This window comes from Zonotrichia leucophrys, chromosome 2, assembly GCF_028769735.1.
Source record: "Zonotrichia leucophrys gambelii isolate GWCS_2022_RI chromosome 2, RI_Zleu_2.0, whole genome shotgun sequence".
NCBI lineage: Eukaryota > Metazoa > Chordata > Aves > Passeriformes > Passerellidae > Zonotrichia > Zonotrichia leucophrys.
In genome coordinates this window covers 101112833-101130170 of record NC_088171.1, presented here as the reverse complement: position 1 = coordinate 101130170, position 17338 = coordinate 101112833, and the positions used below count along the sequence as shown (strand labels likewise).

Sequence of the window (17338 nt, the reverse complement as noted above, 5' to 3'; positions counted from 1 at the left end):
ATGCATCAAAGGATATACTTCTAACAAACACATCAAAACAGCTGATTTATCTGACAAAATAACTCCCAGTATACCAGTTTCTCTCACTCTCTAAAAGAATGAGAAGGCTCCCTCACTCATTCTGAAAACTTCTTATCCACACACTATCAGCTTCTGACCTGCTTCAGACACCTGTCAAAATGACAGAATGAAGATCTGTGATCACCACTAAAGTAATGCTACAGAAAACTTTTACCCTAAAAAACAAATCTGGACTGATTTAGTTACAAATATTGATCAATCCACTGCAGTACAGGGAAAAAAATTATACAGCCTCTTACTAGCAAATCATACTTAGAGTATCTTTCGAACTACCTGAAGATATTGGAAAGGCTAAAACAATCTGCTGACTACACAGACTTTTTCACTAATTAGAACTTGCTAATTTCATTCTTCACAATGGAAACTAAACAGTCTGTTTTTCAGAGTGCTACAGTCTAACACATGAAAGTAGTTACTGTTGTTCCTCAAACCAAACATTATCCTCAAAAAAAGACACCACAGCTTCACAATTCTTATCATTTCAAAGTGAAAAGACTGTAGAGAAGAAAACGTGGACTGGAAACACTCAGGTTTACACACTTGTAGAAAAGATATTACTGTTCTGAAGGAGGACATAATTTGGTGTCCCTTTCAGATACAATCCTTTACATGATACTTCCTTCCAAGAGTTCTTTTAGCAACACCAGCCACTCTGAAGTTGTTCGGCTTGTGCCAGCATTTGCAACTCTGCTACTTCAACAAAAATGTTGGTAAAGATGTAATGTGAAATTATTTTTGTGTTTAAGTGGTTAAAATGGTTGAACTCTGTCTCCTTGCCTACTGTATATCAGTTGCTGTTCCCTGCAGTTTTGGACTTTAGCAAATACCTGAAATGAAAAAGAACCATAGCTACACACATACTGGTGCAATAATAGTATCATTCTCTTCCCTGATCTCCATCAGAAACATCCACCAAAAAATGAGTTATCACCAAATACACACAGGTCTGTCATTTCATGTTTTGAATTGACTGCTCTGATTAAAAAGAAGAGAAAAAAAAAGAAAAAAGAACCAAAAACCAAAATACAGCTCAGTGTTGTACCTGCTATTTAGAAGACCGGGAATTTCATGCACGACATGATTTCCATGAACTCCAGCGCAACAAATAAAGGATTCAGATGCTTTCCAGTTCTGACAGTCACCAGGCAAACTGTCCACTTTCTTCAAGTGACTCTCACCAGGCAGCTATCAGCCACTGATTTCCATTTCCATGTTCAACACTAACTCTGGAACAAGCTACCCACCAGGCCAACCGTACCCCTTGCACACGTATAGGTTCTGGTTTTCGCTCATCTTAGTAATTAAGTGGATTCAAATCACTTAACAGAATGGTTAGGATAAATAAGTAGAGAAGGTAAGAACCTATGGAGACAAGTTTTATTCCTATTTTATGGTGGGATTCATCTTTAAGTGATATTTCAGCCTGAGTTTTAGGGAAGAAGCAAAGGCAGTCAACCCGAGATGGCTGTTACACAAGAGAGAGGGAGCACTGCACTTGCAGCAGACTCCTGCTTCCCCACTCTCCCAAAAACTCTTTTCTCTGCATTTTAATTGACCCTAGGTGGGAAGCCACAGATATTGCAATGTCATTTTGTGCACAAGAACATCTAACCCTGTGCCTACAAGCCTGGAAAATGTTGCTCTTGCAAAGTTGTGGATACTTTGCTCCTGCTTGACACCTTTCACCTGCTCCCATTGAATGAGGCAAAACTTCCTGTAATCAAAGCAGCCAGGTAAAATAAATTAAAACATTTTCATGGCAAAGGAAAGCTTCCATTTTAGCTGGTTTAGAAACTGACATCCAAGTTAACTTTTTTTTCAGAATGCTACCCACTAATGGTTCCTAGACTTTCTGTTGCTGTGACTAATACTTTTATGAGTGTTCTGGGACAACACAGAGTTTTAGAACGTAATGGGAAATCTATGTGAATTTTTATCATGCTGGTCTCTAGCATTCTCTTGGTTCATCATAATAAATATTCCCCGATGCCACCATTATGACAAAAAAACCCCACCAGTCTGATCTCTGCCTTCTTTTCAGTAATTGACCAATTTTAAAACATAATAAGCATGACTTTCCCCATCTACAGGAAGTTTATTTCAATTTTAAAAATATATAAAAGTTTTTTGATATGTATGTTTACACTGTCACATGCGATGCCTCTACACAAACCGCCCTCTAGTCTGAACAATCTTGCACCACAACTTGCTATGTCATCACCATGACATCACCTGCAGAGACAGGCACATAAAAAACATTCTGTCACCTGAAAACTGCAACAAAATAGTGTATTCTATGATCATTTCTTGAACAGCCACCTCTAGTGAAATCAACGAAAAGCACAAAATAAATAATAATCCAAGCACAGTATGGTTCACTGCCTCCACAGGCTTGCCTCAGTATTACAGCTGCCCAATTTATTCTCTCTGTAGCAAATGCGAGTAGCAGTAATTCAGAGCAGAAAAACGCATAGGGAGGTATCAGATTCTGAAATACACTTCAAACATGCAATTTAAGAAGCATTTTAATACCTGGTAATGTAGTAATTCAGGTATTTCCCCCTCAAAATTTTCATCAATATTTGTTAATTTGGGGATAAAATATCACCCAAGCATCATGGAATCTACCTTTTCTTTCCAAGGCAGAACACAGACCTCACTCCCACTGAGGCACTTCCAGCAGGTGAATATATGTACTTTTGTAAATACTGTAATGATTTAAGAAATGTTCTCTGTAACATATTGTTCATATCTTGAAGAGATGCTAATTCTGATTCATTCAGTATCATTTTCATGCATACTGGTTGCTGAAAGGAGAAATAAAAGAAATAAAATGAAGAAAAAGAATTCCTGCTGTTTACCAGAGCTTAAGTATTTGGCTTAAAGACAGTTGTGAAAATTTCCAAATAATATCTGAACTCCATCACCAAAAAATTCTGAAGTATTTTATTTTTATCTGCCATTGCTTTCAAAACACTGATACCTGCACTCAACCCCTCAGAAAACTCTAAACTTTCTAGAAGCTTCTACAATTCTGAGTTCATCTGGGTCAAAATTCAAGAGTTCAGAAAGCAAGTGTAACTTCTGGGAAGCACTTGGCCCAGGCAACTACCTCACTGAAGCCCATTTGCTGATAAGACACAATCCAACAGCATCAGTCAAAACCCAGAGAAAGCCATCCTCTGCAAAAATGTCCTAAGCATTTTTTCCCCAACATTCCATTTGAAAATAACCATATTTGGCTTAAGAGAAAACTAATGAATTGTATGTGAACAAAAACAATTAGAAGCAGTATAATTGAAAACTGTTATTAAGTAAGCCAGCTTTGTGGTTCAAGTCTCTATAAACCAAAGAAAGCAATTACCAAAAGATTGCTCTGATGCCTTACTTCAACACAAAAAATCACTTCTTGCATTTTTCAAGTACATATGAGTAACAAAAGAAGACAGATTCACACCAAGGCTCAAGCTTTAAAAGACAAAATACACAAAGCCCACTTTCCAGCATCAGTGCCAAAAGCTCCCTCTCCTCTATTTTGTTACTTGTTTTTTCAGCATTGTAACTACTACAGTAGAGAAAAAAATATCACATTGTAGTAATCACACTGAAAAAAAAAATCCAATAAAGTTCCAATAAGACTCTCTCAGTCTTATTACCAAACACACTATTTGCAATAAGTTTCACATTACTGTAAGTTACTATCCAAACTCTAGGATCACATTGGACTGAATATAAGATTTTTATCATGAAAATAACATGACAGGATAAACCTTGAAGTCATAAGCTCACAATAAGCTTTTCAATCTCCAAAGCCCTTTATTTTGTGTGTGTTAAGTTTCCTGTCTTTATCAGACACTCAAGACCCATCATTCTCGAGCTTTTAATGGAGGCTTACCTGCACAAGATTAGACTTCAGTGCTACAGATCTGATCTTAAAAATTCTTACAAGCAATTGTGGTTTTTCCCCAGATATGTGGTACTGATCAGTGCCTGGAAAGTATTTCATCCCAGCAAACTGATATTTTTTCATAAATGCAAACTAGCATTAGTATTTATTTTAAAAGTATGTAAACTTAAGGTATTTAAGGTATTAAGACTTAAAGTATTAACCATTTTAACAGTATTTAAAGAATCCATTTTCAGCTTAGCAGATGTGTTATTTTTAATGAGTTTGCCACAGCTGCCACTGCCCTCCACATACCTGGTAAGGGCTCTCCAACCTCATTACTTTCTAGAAACAAAAAACCAAATTATACCATGATAAGAAACTGTAGTAACTGAGCATTTTAAAATCACACGCAATGGATTCTGAACCAAAAGAACCACTCTGCATTTCCACCCTTTTGGCAGTGCCAGACACATTCACTGCCCAGACAGGGGCAGGAGACACAAGAGCATCAGTCTCTCAGTGAGTCCTTGCAGCAGCTTTTCAGCTGCGGATGCAACCTCACCGTAAGTCACACAAAAACCATCACCCTAAAAAGCCTTTTCCAGAAGCCCATGAAACACTTCCTTGGTGCTTTGGAAAGGAAGAGAGCACTGGCTCAGGGATAACTCAGGTGCAGACACGGGGTAAGTGCAAGAGTGAAGACAGCTGAGCTGTGATTTTCCTCCTAGTGAGAGCTCTGCTAAGAGTTTGTAAAGGGGGAAAAAATAACACCTACAGACACAGTAAACTAAGGTAAGAGAAAAGCTGTCCACTTACTAATTCCTCTCTCAAATCCAACTGAACAAGATCGCTAGGTCCAAATCCAAAAGTTCCACAGTGGGAGTTCTTTTTCATACTGAGAATGGGAAGTGCCTCTTTCAGATTTTATCTTTCGATTAGTAAAATTGATGAGCATAAGCAATTCATGACAACATCAGTTCTCATCTGTGGAAGTATTACTGCAATGCGAAAGTACTTCTGCATTACTAAATATCAGGAATATGGACAGCAAATCCACTTTATCTGAACTTGTTTTGATACAGAAGGAGTCTGAGCATTTGACAGAATAATGCCCCTCCTATTTTAATAGCACAGCAACCTATTATATAATGAGAATAATACTAAAAAAAAATTCACCTAATTCATTTCTTTGCCCCACAGGTCTTTCCAGTAAATTCATCCTCATACTTCAAAGATCCTTCATAAATTTAAAGAAAGCACAGGGTCTGGCAGATTCCAAACAGGGAGTTAGCTCTATGACTAACACTGGCCTTGAAAGACCTGCCTGACACCCGCAGCCCTTGGCTTTGAGGGCACCCCACCACCTGCCCCATGCATTACCACCCATTTCCTCCACACAGGCCACCACGGCACAGACACCTGGTTGCACAGGGACAGCTTTAAATCCCCTCATCTGCTGCCATGGATCAGCAGAACTGTGCCCTTCCCAGCACCAATGCTGGCCACCCAAGCCTAGGGCTACACCTGCGGGGCGGCCGCGGGCTCTAGAAGGAGCAGAGAGCGGGTGCTGGTCTGGAAAGCTGCCTCCCTCTCATCCCTCATACAGCCGTGCTAACAGCACCCACCACGCACACGGCCTCAGGCAAAGCGGCGGGGGAAAAGCGCATTTTCACTGCCAGGCCGAAGGGCTGCACACGGCGAGGCACCAGGGAGCGCCCTGGGTCCCGCATGCCTCCAGCGGGGCTGAGGTGGGACCCGCGTCCTCCTTCCCGGAGGAGAAGTGGGAGGCAGGAGAGGGCACCTGGAACAGAGCATCGGGCAGCTCCCGGGCAGGGTGGAGGGAGAGATGCGGAAATAGAGAGGCGCTGGCCGGGCCACCCCGGGGTTAGTCAAGGGCAAAGCCGCGGGAAGGACGCGTGTTTCGGGGGCCGCTGGGCAGCGCGGTCCTGCAAGGACGGCGAAGCCGCACCGAGGGTGGGAGTCGCTCCCGGCAGCCCCGGTTCGGCGCCCGCTCCGTGCGGCCGGGAAGGGGCCAGCGGCGGCCCGGGAGCGGCCCGGGAGCCCCGCAAGGTACGGCCGGCACCGCTCCGCCGCCCGCGGAGGATGCGCCGCGCCGGGCTGACCATGGACGGGTTTCTCTCCGCGCCGAGCATTCCCGGGCCCCCTTCCCCATCTCCCGCCCCACAGCCCCCGGCGCCCCGGCGGGCACCAGCCTCCGCCGAGCTGCCCTCCGCAACCGCGGCTTTCGAGGCCACCCCGCGGTCCTGCGATCTAACGGGCATCGGGACTTCCGTAGAGTTTTTTCAAATTGTGCGGAGAGCACGGATTAATATTAACATATTCACCCATGGCTGGACACCGCAGATCTCCATCCAAAAATAATTAGTTTTTTGGATGGCCGCCTGCTAAGTAACGCGCTTTAATAGACTGAAATTTCTCTCTCTCAAAGTAAGGAAAATCTACCTCCTGAAAAACTCTGTAAATTTGAGAACTGCTCCTTCTGAAAGACGCTCACTCTTCCCTTTACAAAGTACCCCCGAAACCCTAATACTGCCTGCAGGGCAAATCCTGAATCCTCCTCTCTCCCACGGCTTGCCCGAGGATGCGGGACGAGGCGGGACTCGGAAAGCAGCGGCAGCTGCTCCGAGCGAAAAGCCGCGGAGCCCCGCACGCCGGTGCCCCGGCCGGGAGCGCCCCACCACACGTGGGAGCCCCGCACCTCCGGGCGGACACCAAGGGCGACAAAAATTAATAACAACGGCAAACATATAAGAAATTAGGGGCGAGTTACGAAGTTTAAAGTTTCTTAGAGAAACAGCGGAACGGGGAAGATGACACGAGGAAGGAGAGCGGAGCATCCCCCAAGCCGCTGGCCCCGGCCGGCAGCGACGGCGCTCCCACGGCCCCGGGACGCGCACCCGCCCGGGGACCCACGGAAGGAGGGAGGGACGGAGGGACGTACCGGCAGTCAGGCACACGGGCAGGAGCAGCCGGAAGGTGAGCCCGCACACCACCTCGCTGGCCATCGCGGCGGGCGGGGGTCGCGGCCGGCCGGCCGGAGAGCCGTCCCTGTCTGCGCGCCACCGCCGCTCCTAGGGCCGCCCGTGAGCGGAGCCGCCGCGGCGGCGGAGCATCGCCCGTCCCTCCTCGCCTCAGCCGCGCCGCCTCACGCCTCCCGCCGCATCCCGGCGGCAGCCCATGCAAGCAGCGCCGCGCCGCACCCCCGGCCCGGAGCACGCACACACACGCCCGCCCCTCGGGGCTCCCCCCAGCGCCCTCCCCCGCTCGCCCGACGGCGCGGGCCCAGCGGCGGCACCGGGAGCGCCCCGCGCCGCGCCAGGGAATTGCCCGCGGTGCGCCCGCCCCGCCCCGCTCCGCTCCGCGCCTCCTCCGCCCCCGCCCCTGCCTGCGCGCCCCTCGGCCGGCACCGTCCTGCCAGCGCGCCGGCTCCCGCTCTGCGCTCAAAACTTCGCCGGCTTTCCCTAACGCTTCTTTCCGTGTCGGTTTCGGAGAGGGGTGCTAACAATTTTTTCTTTCTTCACTTTTTTTTTTGTTTAAATTTTTGTTGTTAACAAGGTTTTTTCTTAACTGGGGAGCGGTTTTCTCTAATCTGTTCACTTTCCGGCCCTCCTCCTTCTCCCCCCCTTCCCCCTCCCCTTTCAGCAGCACATTTAGGTCCACAAGAAAATTGTCGCCTGGAAAAAAAATAGATCTCCGGTGGCTGGAATGTATTTGACTTTTCTGGAAAGCTTTTTACCGTTTAAAATACGGTGCTGCTTAGAAAATGCTGTGGGTTTAAAGGGACCGCGTCAAGGCCCAGCTGGTGTGTCCCTGTGCGTGTGCTGAATGAACCTCACAGGCGGGGTTGGAATAGTGATGCTGTAAAATATAAAGTTATTAATGTTGTTATCAATACAGGTAAAAAATATGTTTCACTTTTGGCAATGTATTGCAATGCCTCACACTTAAATGAGGGAAGTTTAGATTGAACAGCCTCTTCCTGGGGGCAGTGCTTTAGGCAACTTCACTCTGGGGTCAGAGAATGCCGGAGCAGTGACCCTGTGGTCCTTGACATAACTTCTCAGCCCTTCCTCCTGGTGAAGGACCTCATCCAGTCTTGCTTCAAACGTAAAGAGTCCTAGATTTTGCTCTTGAAGTCCTGTTTGAATGTTTGTTTTGGGATTTTTTTTTCCTCTTATAATTACTTAAGCATATTTTGCTTTCCTGTGCTTTCTAAAAGAAAGTATTTTCATATCCATCTTGCAGAGAAAAATAATTGCAAACATGAACATGACTCACAGGAAAATACAAGGGGTCTTTTAAAGAAAAAAATTAAAACTATGCATTTGGGGGGTTCAGATGACTATTGTTGAGCCATGTAGGCATCTGACTTTTGTTTTATGAATAATGGCAATTATTCAGATATACAAATATTATGTAATGTGTTAACAGAATCTGATACAAGTACATTTGAGAAGTGAAGAACTCTAGACTTACATATATGAAAATGCTCAGGAAAAGCAGCTACAGAGAGTAATTCCATGTGCCTAATGAATCTGATAAAAGGAACCCTATCACCAGAGCCTAAGCCTCCTCTGAGGAGGTACAGTCAGTTCACAGGCAATGTGTGGAGTAAAATGCAACCTCTATCCGACTTTACAGTGATTGTAAGGAAGCCCCATCCTAGCAGGATGAATGTGACACCTCGGTGTCAGGGCACAGCCTGTGGAGGTTGCTTCCTCCCTCCCCACATTCATGCCCAGCATGGCTCACCCACACATCTGGAGCACAAACCGAGCCTGGATACGTGATTCTCAATCTCCTGGCACAGGTTTCTGTGCACATCAATCTTTGTGAATACACCTAGTGATGGTGTCTGCATGTGGCAGAACACTAGGATCAGCAAGTACTTAGTCTGCTAAAGTGTCTGATCAGCCTGTGGTAAAGTCAATCCCAACATTGTTTTAAGACCACAGGATCCATCTCAAAAATTTTAAGTTTCCAAGGAAGCTCTCCTTGCCTTAGAGGCTACAAAGCAGCAGTTAATAATAGTCTGTGTGTAGGATACATGCACAGCTGAAACATTCTGTGCACTTTGGCAACACATTTTCAGATACTGATTGGGTTTGGGGGTTTTTGTTTTGTTTTGATTTTGAGTTTTTCAAATTAACTAAAGCCAGGATAAAGTATTTATTATCTTTAGAGTTACCAAATTCATTACTTCAGAAAGCATTGGTTTTATGCTAGTGTTTGGGAATTAATTAGCTACTTTTCAATACTTTCCACTGTATGAAAAGAGGAGTTTAAATAAATGCATTGTGTGGCTCCTTACATATTACCAGACTGTTCATCTACTGCAAAATCTACGCAGCCGCAGTGCCACCTTTTGGCTAAAACGTCTTTTGTGTAAGCAACATCATCTCTTTCCTGCAACGTGTTTGCGTACACGGAATTTTGAGAGAACAACTAAACATCCATTGTCCAACTACACACCTGTGGAGTGGTAAAAAGTATAAAGAAATACATGAAGCCTTACCAGGAATTGTGTACACCTTCTGTAGCTCAGCTGTTGACAGAAACAATAAATGCCTTAACTTGAAAATTGGAGAGGCACTTTAGCCAGCATGAAGCAATAAAGCACAGGACTGACTTAAATATAGAAAGAGAAACTGAATTAATGGACAAAGTATCTGTTGATTAAGTGTACCTAATAGAGAATAATTATTAGAAATCGGCCAGGACTTATTTAGTTAATGCCAGTTTTTTAAACTGATGCAAAAGCAATTTGAATATAAAGCAAGAGGTTTGCTTCTTCCCTAAAGACATACAACTTACTGAAATCACACTGTGAGCCACAGAGTTTTCCTCTTTCCCTCTGCAAACCACAGGAAATTGCAAGTCTGTGTGAGTCCTTCAGCATCCAGTAAATGTGCTAGCAGTGGATGTAGCTATCTCATCACCTATCAGCATTTCTTTCCCTTGCTTTCAGCAACCAGAATCTCAGTCCCCCAGATGTGTAACACCCACCTTAGTTGAAAACATTTAGCACTGGAGAGATTGATGAAGTCTTAATAAAGAATGGGAAGAAGATCTTACTTTTATAAAATAACAAACCTCAGCCATGAAAATATTTGCTCTACCTCATCTTGTCACCTTTTCTGTAGTGATAACTTGGGGGTTTTTTTGAAAAATGTTGTTCCCGCTCCATCCAGTAGGCAAAATCAGTGGCAGTGAATTGAGTCAGAAGCCAAGAGAGCTACTGGGAGGGAAAAAGTCCAGAATGTATTGTGTCACCAATTCCACTGAAGTTGACTGTATTGAGCGGACTGTCCAAAACACTGCTGTTCAGAAAAACAGCTTCAACTTGCCTGAGCTGTTGTGTTTGTTTGGCTGTTTGAATGATGAACTCATGCCTTTGTTCTAACAGTCAGAGACTCTGAATAATGTAACAAGGGCTTGGCTATGGATACATGCGTACATATATATATTACATGATCACAATCCATACAATTGGCTTGCTCCATAAATGAGTGCTAAACTAGCTGAAGAAATAAAACTCCTCTATATAAAAAGGCAGTAAGGCATTAAGTTCCACTGAGAGGCAGGAGAAATTACTGAAGCCTTTTCAGGGCAGTCACTGCTGTACAGTGCTGGTTTATATTTGTTATTCTTACAATATGAGAGTCCTGCTTTGGGGACCTGTGGGGAAGGAAATGGCTTTAACATTTGCCGTGATGATTAACTAGTGTGTTATGTCTCTTGATCCATGCTCCCTAAGAATACATGAAAACATCCTGCTCCTAGTACCTATTCTCCTCCTGCTCAGTCCTGTCAGCAGCTGGGGGAACAGCCTGCAGTGGCTCACCAGGAGTCAAACAATTCAGTTTTTAAGCTTAGTTCACATTCACCTCTGACTGAAACTGTTATTGTTCTCTTCTAGCATGAAGTTCAGTTAAACTTCAAAATAATATTCAAGTTCAGTTCTGGTTCAAGAAAAGTTAAAAAAAAAGAAGAGTTCAAGCTGAGTTTTGGTTCAGAGTGAGTTTAACTGCCCAGTACCAGCAGAAGTCAGTAACTATTTTATCTTCCTAAATTATGAGCTTGTCTTGCTTTACAATAAGGAAATTCATTCCACTCAAATGTATGCTGAGTAGGCATCCTTAGAAATATTCAGCTGCCCCAGCAGAGCAGGAAAGTTTCTTAGGAGCATCCAAATTTCCTCCATGGTTGATTTATCTTCCATTCATTAATCCACAATTTCACCACTCATTTCAGATGAAATAGAACTGGGCACAGGGTGTGTGCAGAAGCTCTCTAAAATCAAATGCATTACCAAAGGCCTGATTTTTTTTGCCTCCTAGCCTGTCTTAGTGTTCACAACTCATGTCACAGAGTCTGTCTAGAACTTCCTCTTGCTCAGTAAATACTTACTTATAGAAACTCTTGTTGATTGCTGGTCTTGTTTTGATGGGTTTTACAATGTGATCAATTAGGAAGTATCAAGATGTTATCATCTTTACCTGAGAATAATGTAAAACTCAACAAGAGAGAACTGTCATGTACTCAAGCAGTTCTAGTTTCATCACATTTTGTACGACATCAAACATGGCAGAATCCAAACGATGTCTCAAAGCATCATTTACTGTCTATGCAATTATAAAGGAAATCTGTTCTTGACTACTGAACACTCCAGAAGTGAATCATTAGGAGCAACATTCATTATGACTGTTAAGGGAAATGGCATTGTCTAGCGGTCAGTGCAGAGGACTAACAAAACAGAGCCGCTCACTGAATGGATGGAAACCAAAACCATCCCCAAGCTCCTCCTGCATTATTTTGTGGCTGCATCAATAACATGGGAAAGCTCTTCCATATCCATTAACAGGAGAGGCTGGTCAAGGTGGAAGCTTGTGAGATCTTCACATAGAGCTGTGACATGACATACCTGTGAATTAACTCATATCAGGAGTAAATTTTAGCAATTATACATGAATTGTATTTGCTCCTTCCAAATCAAGTAATCACCAGCAGGTGAGACACTGCTTTGTTTGCTTGCAAGTTTCTTTTCTTGGTAGAATAAGAAGCATAGGATAGCTTCAACAATTCAGGATTATTAGTAATTTTAATATTTTTCTGATTAGATGATCAGATTTCTGTGATCGCTGAGATATATTATGCCAGGGATTTTTAAGCACCACACCTCAGTAGTGATCAAATAAAAAAAAGAAAAATAATTCTAATTCAGCATACATAGGTTACCTACCTGCATGTAATCATATTATACATTGGAAGACTTTTTCAAAAGACTGTGCAAAGTCTGAAAGGCTTGTTAAATAAACAATGAACCATGAATTTTCCCCTGCGTGTTCAGAGCCCAAACATAAGCAGACTGTCAAATAACAAACAGGCATGTCACATAATTAAAACTGTCTAGTAAAAGGGCAGGGCTTGTCAAGAGTATTTTTCAGTCTGAAAAAAACCACAAGTAATAAATTTCCTACTCATCACTGAAAAAGAATTAACCACTAAGATTATCTGTTTAATACTTTTACATTTCAGGCATATTTTAAAGAAATTTTTAGACAAGATGGAACAATGCCATGAAATACAATTATTCCTGGTCATGCTCTGTATCAAGATCATTGGTTTGACTATGGATAATTACAACATGACCATAAAGTGCGTGATGAAATTAAGTGGTTCCAAGACACTCCTGCTCAGATTGCTGTAAACACAAAGCTGTGCAACAGATCCGAGCTAGCTGGAATTAAACCATGAAACATTCATCTGGACTCCTTTGGAAATGGCTGTCAGCGATGCTTTGCTGTGGTGGGGATATCATTAGTAGCTGGCAGAGAGCTGGGCCTTTGCATCACAGAAGCACCGTCACAATTTACACTTCTGCTGGCGGCATCAGTGTAGAGCAAAGAGAAATGAGGCTCAGCAGATCCCAAAGCAGGCTGGACCAAAACCAGAATTCTCTGTGGAGCAGTATAACAGTAAAATAATAGATTTATTACCCAAGTGTAAGAGCAGACATCACTTCACACACCTGTGTTTCAGCCAGAACTCCTTCCTCCAGCTGAGCCTACGCAATCAAGGAAACCACTAACTCCTGCAAGTCCCGAGCTCAGATCCAGTTTAGGCTGACTGTGACAGAAATGCATCATTCTGAAAGCTGGGCAGTGGGCAGGCATGCCCTAAAAACACTCTTCTTCGTTCACGTGGGATTCGTGGGCAAGGAGCACTCCCTTCTAGTGAGACAATGAAATGCTTTCAGTCCAATGTCTCTTTTCAGTTTCCCCACATCTGCCACCTCATCCCTCCTTGCCTTTCTGCAGAGCCTACTATTGCAACATCTGCTCTTCTGCAAGGGCTGGAGAAGCTCAACCTGTCCTTTTGCTTCCCTTTAAACAGACACTGAAAAAATCCTTATAAAATCTGTGTGTGTTGTTACCACACCTTAGGCAGCCTCAGGCAGATCTGCACTGTAAGGAAGCAAATGGGAATTTCAGGTTGGAAAGGGAAGTGGCTCCAGCAGGGCTCTGCTAAATGAGCTGCTGGCATGCCTTAGCTCAGTCACCTGATGGGAGAGCAGACACACAGTCCTTCACCTCTCCCCTTTTCTCATTTTTCCTGTCTCTCCAGGATAAACTCATTGAGAGAAGCTCTTAGCAACTAAAGGACAAACTTGGCTTGGAGGATATGGACAAAATGAGGAAGAGAAGGGAAGGAAATGATTTTATGTTCACACACACGTGTGTTTCATCCCTGTCTTGGGTAGGAAACAGGGAATCGAGAAGTAGGAGAGGAAGTCAGCTGATGAATGGCTCCGGGCAAAAGAGAATTACCTGGCAGGGTTGCTCCATACAGCAGTGTACATTTAAAAATAATTTTGAAAACTAACTGGTTTGGACAGAGACACCTATCCCCAGAGCAACCAACAATGGGAAACCAAGCAACAATAATTTTCCATTCCAATGACCAGTGCTATAATTAGATAATAATGCTAGAAATTTAGTCCACTTTGAGGTGAAACAGGAAAGTCATGCACGCTGCCTGACAGCTAAAAAAAATTAAAAATCCCTGTTAATTCATTTACAGGGACTGTTTCTGCGGTCAGACAGATATTTCTTTAGTAGTGAAAATTCAGCAGCTCCAAATAATTACTGCTGAACTAAAAAGAGAGCTTCATGCTGAAATCTCAAACATCATGTGACACCAAGGATCAGACACCCTACACACATCATTGGTGACCTGGACAACAGGCATGGACTGTAAACTCTCCTCTAAGCCAAAGGAGTCAAAGCTGGCAAAGGACAGGCACATTGACCAGTGTGAGAAAACCTGGAATACCACTGCTTGTAACACTTCTGTTTCATGGCACAAGAGGAGACAAGTTTGACTTAGAAAAACACTGCCTTCATTCTTAAGAGGAAGAACACCACTGGAAAAAGCATACAAAAGTTAAAGAGCACATGACTGGAGTTACAGGATGGAATCCTAATTAATACCTTTGTTAAAAAAACCCTCAATTTTAATTCTTCATTCAGATACCACTTTGATTCAGCATTGCATTACAGACCAAAAAATATTAATTAAAAACCCTCCAAATAATCTAAATATAATTTTCTCTCTAAGATGAGAGGGAACCACTTCAAGTTATGCCAGGGGAGGTTTGGATTGCATATTAGGACAAATTTCTTCACTGAAAGGGTTTTCAAGCACTGGAACAAGCTACCCAGGGAAGTGATTGAGTCACCATCCCTCGAGGTATTTCAGTAATGTGTAGATGTGGCACTTAAGGACTTGGCAGTGCTGGGTTAGTCATTGGACTCAATGATTCAAAGATCTTTTCCAACTTAAATGATTCTGTGATTCTGTGATTGTGCATTTTCCTATGGTCTGGGGTACAAACTGAGATTTGAACGTGAAATCAATGCAGGCATGTGAACATGGAAAATATTTCAGATCCCATATAAGCATTGCCAAATCTGTTTCATTAAATAAATTAAATTTAAAAAACCAACCAAACAGAAAAAAAAACCTAAAACCAAAAACACCAGACAGAATTATAGATGCAGACCTACATTTTGGTAGATAGTGAGGTTCCTTTTACTGCTTCTGAGTCTTTTAGATTGTTATCCAGAGATATAACATTTTCCATTTACATTATAGAGAGAGTATAAAAAAAAGTTTTGGAATTCATTCTGGGAATAGATCCTTTCAGCTACTTATTGAGTTAGACCTACCATGGTAGTTCCATTATGTTTTCCCATTAATTTTGTATTTTTCTTTTCTAATTGTATTTCTGCACTTATAATTACTAAAATCCATATGAAAATAAGACAATAGTAACTGAACACAGTGTTGAATCTACCCAGAAAAAAAAAAAAAAAAAGGAAAGGCATGTTTTAATATGGCAAGTGGATTAAATTTCTGAGTAGGTTTATAATTCACAACAGGGTCAAGTCAATCTCCAAAGAAGCACAAGGAGCTCCACAGGATCAGATTCAACTGCTGATGTGCAGCCATCTGACATTGTGGGGTTCATAAACCAATTTCTTGGTTTTGCGCTTTTTTTTTTTCATTCTACTGAGAGGTGTCCTGGGATTCAGGTAATTCGTGTGTGACAGATCCATGAGGCATCCACCTGTGCAAGTGGCACAAAACAGGCAAAGCAAGCACAAGTTGTTGCATCTGTTCTACTCCTGCAAGGCTCGAGTGGGGGGCTCCTAGCCCTCAAGCACACACATAGTACCAGTAGGAAGGTCAAAGGATCTGCACCACTACACTTTCTCAAGTGATTCTGCTGCTGCACAGACTTCTGCTCTCATGGTGACTTGTTTGATAGCTGAAGTGGGCACATGTAAAGTGGGCACATTAGGTCTGTGATATGTTTTACATGCATGCATATTTTCACCACTCAGCTTGGGAGCCCAGTCTTGCAATAAAGTTGAGAGCTGCAGGCACATTTAGAGGGCAATCCAGAGCTCCTGTTTTGAGAGTGCTGGATTTTTTTCTGAAGGTACTCATCTCTCCCTCCACTAACTCCTTAGCAAGACTAGAGGGTTGGTAGTGGGTCCATTCCTGGTTTACCTGCCTGTTACAAGCCCTTATGGGCAGTAGGGACAGAAAGGCAGCAGGATGCCAGAGCTGCCTTGCTGCTGTGCACAGTGGCATTCTTTACCCAGCTCAGCTGGAAAGAGAAATAGCAGGGTAAGGGATTGGCTGGATGGACACGGGAAGAGAGATATGGTCAATGGCTCTATGCCCAGTTGCCCAGTGGAGGTAGGTGACAAGTGGTGTCTCTCAGGGCTCTGTCCTGGGACAGGTGCTCTTCAATATCTTCCTTGACACAGACAGTGGGATCAAGTGCACCCTCAGCAGGTTTGCAGATGGCACCAAGCAAAGTGGTGCAGTTGGCACAACAGAAGGACAGGATGACATCCAGGGGGACCAAGCTTGTGAAACGGGCCCACAAGAATCTCATAAAGTTGAACAAGTCCAAGTACAAGGTCCTGCATCAGGGAAATCCCAGACATGATCACAGACTGGAAGAGGAACTCACTGAGAGCAGCCCTGACAAGAAGGACTTGGGGATTCTTGTGGATGGAAAGCTGGACATCACCCAGTGATGTGCACTCACAGCCCAGAGCGTACTCCTGGGCTGCTTCAAAAGCAGCATGGGCAGAGGGTTGAGGGAGATGATTCTGCCTGTACTCCCCTCTGGTGAGACCCCAACTCAACTGCTGTGTCCAGATCTAGGGTCCCCAGCACATGAATGGCATGGATTTGTTACAGATCCAGGGGAGGGACATGAAGAGGACCAGAGGGATGGAGCACCCCTCCTATGCAGACCAGCTGGAAGAACTGGAGTTGTTCAGCCTGGAGAAGAAAAGGCTCTGGAAGAACTTCATTATGACCTTCCAGTACCTAAAGGGGGCTTGTCAAAAAGGAGGGAGAGGGATTTTTTATACAGGCAAATAGGTGATAGGACAAGGGACAACGGCTTTAAATTAAAGGAGGGTAGGTTTAGATTAATGCTTTACTCAGAGGGTGATTGGCAGTGGAACAGGTTGCTCAGAGAAGTTGTGGATGTCTCATCCCTGGAAGTGTTCAAGGCCAGGTTGGATACAGCCCTGAGAAACCTGATCCAGCGAGTGCTATCCCCTGTTGTAGGGGAGACTGGGACTAGACCATCTTTAAGGACCCTTGCAATCCAGGCCATTCTGATTGTATGATAAAAATTAAACATTAGAAGGCAATAGGTTTTGATCAGCCCACAGCTGCTACAAACACAGTTTAGTTTGAACATTTAAGGGAATTCTTGAATCTTGAGCAAGCTGGCTTATAATGAAAAATCAA

The 17338-nt window shown here is 43.5% G+C and overlaps 1 protein-coding gene across 6 annotated transcripts in view; it reads right to left on the bottom strand.

Moving 5' to 3' along the window:
* PIEZO2 (piezo type mechanosensitive ion channel component 2) overlaps positions 1-7174 on the bottom strand; it is a 287609-nt gene extending 280435 nt beyond the window's left edge. For all 6 annotated transcript variants that reach the window (XM_064705839.1, XM_064705833.1, XM_064705836.1 and 3 more), the window contains exon 1: positions 6933-7174. In XM_064705839.1, the coding sequence (XP_064561909.1) occupies positions 6933-6996 (64 nt within the window). In that variant the 5' untranslated portion in view covers positions 6997-7174. The remainder of the gene's footprint in view (positions 1-6932) is intronic.
* Between the last annotated feature and the right edge of the window lie 10164 nt (positions 7175-17338).